Raw genomic sequence first — 6,277 nt, 5'->3', positions numbered from 1 at the left:
ACAAGAGTCGTTTTCATATGGACATAAAATGAACTTTTCAACTCCAGGAGAGCGTTCTAAAAGTGAAAATATATGTTTGGTTGGTTCAGATTATAAAAAAGTCACAAAACCGTTTGAATATGAGCAACCATGTTTGGAACTAAATTCACCATTTCAACAACATGAAACGTCTACATTTGGTGCTTTTCCACATTATTGTCAATATGAGCACGGAGTATGTTATCATTGAATTTATTAACAACATTTTTGTCATTCTTGGCGTACATGCTTATCAACAAACAATGAGTCGTCCGATTGGAACCAATTGTGCCCTTCTCTTTCAAAATTATGCGTTAGTAGTATTAGACAGGCTCCATAATTCAGCTTATCAGAAAAAGCTGGCATTATACTTCAACGTAATAACATTAACGGTACCAATTTTCCTGCACCAGATGCACATTTGATCAGAGCTGTCACTGAAAAAATTGGTAACTGGATTGCCTTTGAAATAAAGGACACCACAGAAACAGTTAAGTCTGTCATAAATCTTTACTAACATCTAAATATTGACAAAGAGGACCGGTTAAGAACTGTACTTTTTGTGATATGGTTATTTCCTGAATATCGATCAAATATGATCTGTGTATCAGTACATGTCTGTCTGTTCATCTACCTTGACATCATCTTCATGGTTCATTATTGATGATTAACACTTATTTGTCTTTAGGGGAATGACTATTTGCTGTACTGAGTTTGGGAGGGGTAGTGGGCTGAAGATTTTCCTCGCGGATTGACTGTTCATTTTGATTTGTTACGAAGCATGTCAATTCCCTCACACAATCTTATCTTTACTTACCATTGTCAGTCCCTCAATCAATAGATGTAATACGAAAATTCAGTGTTCACAAATAAAGTGTAACGTCCATTCAGGCGAGAGCTTTTATACCGATGTTCAAACCTCATTTCAAAATCAATTAGGAATAGAGAAAAAAGTTAACAATCAGAAACTGAGAGAATCACATAAACTAAAGGATTATTATGTTACCTGTCTTTTTATTTGACTTTAACCAAAGACTCTAATGATACTATTTAAACCTAAAACAGGCGATAAGTGAGATGTTTAGCTAGCAAAGCATTTTGGCTATTGTTAAGAGTTGTCTCATTGGCAATCATACCAAACTTTCTTTTTTTATAATTAATTCACCAATGTCTACATAAGGAAAATGCCTGTACCTAGTGGGAAAAACAGCTGCTTTTCGTGTGTTTGGGGTGTTTTGGCTCTTGATTTTGCCATTTGTTCATGAAAATTTTGTTTCGAATTTTCGTTGGAGTTTGGTATTTTTATTATGTTACCTTTTCCTGTAATGACACTGCTTACATTACAATTGAAATGTACTGTTTACGGTAATTCTGTCGTACTGTAAAACATCGGAGTATGTGTTTGTATGATTCATTTCGTGAACATGTATATTGAATGCAAGACTATTTTTTTAAAACCAAAGGAAAACGGTTCTTCAGATTATTTTTTCACTATGATTTTAAATTCATAATTTTTTTTATGACCGATTCACTTATGATATTCTAATTTGTGCTGAGTAAAAATATGAAATGTATATCAATACTTAATTTGGAGCGAACGACGTGAACATTCCGAGAATATGTACTTTTTTATGACATCATAAATAAAACTGGACTTAAACAAACTCATTGTCAACTTCAAGGTGATATATGGTCAGTGATTGTATATCACAAATGATTATACGGTCAATACAAAATGACTGCGCAAATATTCACAGCCATTAAACAAGACATTCGATCATTGACACTTCTGAATAATTTGCCGTTGCAGACATTGAATATACCATAATTTTACCCAAGTAGAGAGTTTTTGACATGCGGTTGATGGTTCTATTCTGTTGTTCAATGTTGTTTGACTGTTCTGCCCCAACACGTTTTGTAATTTTGAAATTGTTTCATTACATTGTCTTTACCACAAACAATAATTACAAAGCAGTATATTCTGTATATGTATATAAAAGTAAACTGAAACTGTTGAGCAGTGTGGTAATGTGTGTAAACGGTCACAAGACGTTAACGTATGCAGAACCTGTCAATGTGCATTGTGTAACAATTGCCACTAAGAAGGTTTCTGTCTCCGATTGACCAGATTATATTAAGGATGGCTGGCTAACGTACATGCAAGTTTAAATCAAACTATCTATTATGGGCTAGAATAAGACCAGCATTTTGTATAATAATGTTTTATACATTTTGTTTGTGCCAATATGATATTTCCATTTGGAGATAAACATGAATTATTAATTTCAAATAATGGTATAAACTACTACTGTAGCACAAACAATGATTCATTAACATGATATAAAGTGATATATTTGACTGAAACGTACAAATGCATGTACACAAATATTATTCTGAAATATTTTAAAGTCAACAAAATTAACATTAACAATTTTAGATTTCAATGTTTAGCTTTGGCAATGCTTAAAAAAGATTTTTTACATAGTACTTTAAATGGAAAGATATATACAAATTAATGAATAAAATGATAGAATATGATTATCAATGAAAAAATTCTCCACCAAATATAGCAACAAGTAATCGTACGGTCTTAAAACAATAGTAAAACCCATCCCGCACAACAAGCTATAAAAGGCCTCGAAAGGGCCAATGCAAAAAAATTCAAACGAGAAAAGTGACGGCCTGATTTATGTTAAAAAAAAATCCAAACGAAAGCCACCAAATGACAGGCTTCTGACTTGCGACAGACACATACTGATTGTTGCGGAGTTAAGCATGTCTGACTGCACCCAAAAACTAGCCATGGACAGTCACCGTCACTGTGGTAAAACACAACAACATTATAACAAACTATAATAGGCCTTTGAAAAGGCTCAACACAAGAGATCGATATCAAGCACATAAACAACAAATAAAACAAGAAAAACATAAATAACTTATCTTCAGCAATGGACATTGATAAAACACTACAACGCAAGAGCAAATTAAAATAATTGATTGAAAACGCTTAGCTTAAGCGATCGATATAAAGCCAATAAACAACTAAATAAAACAAGAAAACACAAAGAGCCTATGTGAGGGTACTCACAGCTACTTAAAGCTTAAACAAATCAGGTATAAGACTCAAATACCAATCAATGTACATCCAACACACAACATTTGTCTGACTTGATTTCCTGAGGAAAACTTACAATACCCATCGATTTCAAATGCAATTTCTCTATACATAAATATGTTATTTTAGTCCAATCTTAGTATTACAATTGAGCCCATCTACGTTTTAGCTATATATACAAAATCTATTTGCAGTTTACTACTTAAAACAATTGTTTATATCTGACCTGTAAGCGTAAACAAAATTTTTCAGCATCTTCACTAACCCCTGATTTCACTGTACTGGCGTTATCTTCTTCAAATGAAGTAAATTAAACCCATATCATGGGAAATATGGGATATGTTGTTTTTTTCACAAATCAAGAAACCCTCTTTGTATCTGACAAGATGGGTAAAATACTGGATTCGTCTTTGAGCTTAATGATGACTTCATACTATGTGCGGATTGTGCATTAAAAGATCGTACCTTTGACGCTGATGGTGTAACATGAAATGGTGAGTTGGTTCCAAAAGACGGAGTGGTGGCCATACAGGGCGGTGCAGTCATTCCAAATTCAGATACTGGAGACTGAAAAAAGTGGATTGGATTGTGAAGGGTTGTATTCATTGGTGATCCTTTCATTGAGTTGAACCCAATTAACGAAGATGTCATAGGGACATATCCAAAGTTGTATCGGAAGTCATTTTCATTAGAAGAACCATTGACAGATTTTATAGAATTAGTCCGTGCTCTCCGCCGTGCTTGCCGACGTCTGAAATCTCCTTTTGCAAACTCTTCCATGCATGATGGATGTATAGACCAATAGTTACCCTTTCCGCTATTAGACCTGCTATGTTTCCCGAAGCACTCGTTCAGAGAAAGATTATGCCGTATGTTGTTTTTCCATGCCTTTTCTTCGTTATTGTAGAATGGAAAATGTTCCAATACATATTGATATATATCGTTAAGTAAGATTTTCTTGTCCGGTTTACTTAATATTGCCATGGAAATCATGGCAATATAAGAGTGTGGTGGCTTCTCTTTTAAATCATTGGAACATAACCGTTTCTAAAACAAAACAAAACATAAGCATTATAAAAAAATAAGTACAAACATATCTATATATATATATATAATATCATTTATGCTCTGTACAAGATGTAATTTTATTTTGTACACATTTTAATTGTCAAGTTATAAGAATGATGAAAGAGTTAATAATAACCAGTTTGGTGTTTTACATATAAATTTAGAAACCTCAACCTTTATTACGTTTTACCAGTGTTTTTACTACATATCATGACAATAGATAGTTACAAAAAAGTCGTCAATATTTTTCATGCTCGTACAAATAGTTCAACATACCTTTGAAATAGATTCACCGTTAATGCAGTTACTTTTACGGTCACTTGTCCATTTAGAAGGTGTCTCGACTCTATCATAATCGCTCGAAATAGATTCTCCTCCTACTGTTTCAATACCTGCTACAGTATAATCGATGAACTTTGAATTGATCATGGTTTCTAGAATTCTAAGACTTAATTGAGAGAAGAATAAAGAATAACATATACATTTTGCGAACGAGTTTATATAGCTGAGACATTTGTTGACAGTGTAAGCTACACACTGTTCCTTTTCACAGTTCCTAATCACTTGATTTGATTTTAATAGCATCATCTGTACGTAAAAGGTCAATATTTTTAAACGGCATTTTTTATTCTAAAATAATTGAACAGATCAGGTGATTATAAAAACTTTAAAAGCAAAATTAAATGAAGCTGACAATTGCCTTCATCTCATTTTAACAAAATATAAGATATATCTTGTATTTGTAATTGCAATATACTGGATTATAATAGTATAATATGGAAACTGATCATCAACATTATTCATGTTGTTATTAGTACGCGTAAAGAAAGAGTAAACTCGATGATTAGTTTCAAATACTTATGATATAATCAAGTAAATGATAATAACAACCTACATGATTATATATTTAATCTTAGTTTGTTATATGTCATGGAGCATGAAAAAGTGACCTATTCAAGCGGCTCATCTCTAATACTCATTACATAGTAAATGCCTCCCAAGAGCATTAATAATATATAGTTTGTTTGTAGCGGGAAGAAACTATATATAACATAGTTGTAGTAGGAGAAAGCCATAAATAGCTTGTTTCTAGCAGGAACAAACTAAAATAAATAGAATGTTTGAAGCAAGGACAAACTAAATATAACATAATTATAGTTTAAAAACAAACTTTAATATCCAGAGATTGGAACATAAAATTGAAAAATAAAACATGGAAACAATTCGCATGGTGGGACCATAACTCAAGTGAAGCAACAGTAATATTCTACAGTTTATAAGATCAAGCTTACGGTCATGACAGTTTTCAAATTTGGCCCAGTTGCGTGACTATACACTTTTGTTAATTTGAATAAGGCAGTTTGTTTTATAGTATTTTAACGACATGGTTGCTTTTGAAAGTTTGACCTTCAAAGTTTGCCCTGTTTATATATATATGTCACCTTAATTCCTCTATCAGGCAATGTCTGGAAGGGTTAACCAATGCTTAAATTCCCTGTGTTGTTGTACGGGATGTAGATGTGTGCAGACACTGATTGATACTGTCGCGTTTATTGCATCCTTCAAATTCCTTTGAAAAAACCTTTTGGACGAATTTGTTAGAAACTATTCAGGAATTAAGGTACCTAACACTCCAGTGAGATAACTCTGTAAAGTCGGCTAAACGTTTAAATTGCGTTGTGTTGTAAAAGGAATATTAAGCTTCTCAATTATCAAAATTGGTGTTTGTCAAACTGCTATGTAACCAGTGTAATTTTTCTGTCTAAACGGTTGTTTCAAAATTTTTATATTTTTGTTAAAGGGGTCAAAGTAAATACTTTGACAAAAGTTTATGAAAATTAAACGAGCAGAAATAATTTTAGTGAAAGTGTTGGGTACCACCTTAATTTTAAGTTGAAAAGTTTAAAACAGGAACTTCTGATCGGAGAAACAGGAAGAATATGCTCTTCTCTTTTAATTTTTTTGGGTATCAATTACTGATAAACCATGTTAACAAGCGTTCAACAGTGTTGTCTGTCTGTAATTTATTCCGTGTAATTGCCTCCGACACATATTTTTTCGTTGAGATGCTTAATT

General features: G+C 32.5%; 1 protein-coding gene across 1 annotated transcript; it reads right to left on the bottom strand.

Moving 5' to 3' along the window:
- Positions 1 to 3,484: 3,484 nt before the first annotated feature.
- On the bottom strand, positions 3,485 to 4,630 carry LOC139521294 (forkhead box protein I3-like). Its single transcript, XM_071314769.1, has 2 exons — positions 4,478 to 4,630; positions 3,485 to 4,180 (listed from the first exon to the last, which is right to left on the bottom strand). The coding sequence occupies exons 1-2, from the start codon at positions 4,628 to 4,630 to the stop codon at positions 3,485 to 3,487; spliced, it is 849 nt and encodes a 282-aa protein (XP_071170870.1).
- Positions 4,631 to 6,277: the final 1,647 nt, after the last annotated feature.

Source organism: Mytilus edulis, chromosome 4 (assembly GCF_963676685.1).
Source record: "Mytilus edulis chromosome 4, xbMytEdul2.2, whole genome shotgun sequence".
In the NCBI taxonomy this organism is placed as follows: domain Eukaryota; kingdom Metazoa; phylum Mollusca; class Bivalvia; order Mytilida; family Mytilidae; genus Mytilus; species Mytilus edulis.
Note: the sequence above shows the minus strand (reverse complement) of the source record. Positions and strands in the feature narration are given on the sequence as shown.

Bases quoted from the DNA above. Each gene is read 5' to 3' on its own strand.
- LOC139521294 (XM_071314769.1), bottom strand. From the start codon at position 4,630: ATGATCAATTCAAAGTTCATCGATTATACTGTAGCAGGTATTGAAACA. The intron at 4,181-4,477 runs GTATGTTGAACT...GTTTTGTTTTAG, and splicing joins ACGGTGAATCTATTTCAAAG to AAACGGTTATGTTCCAATGA.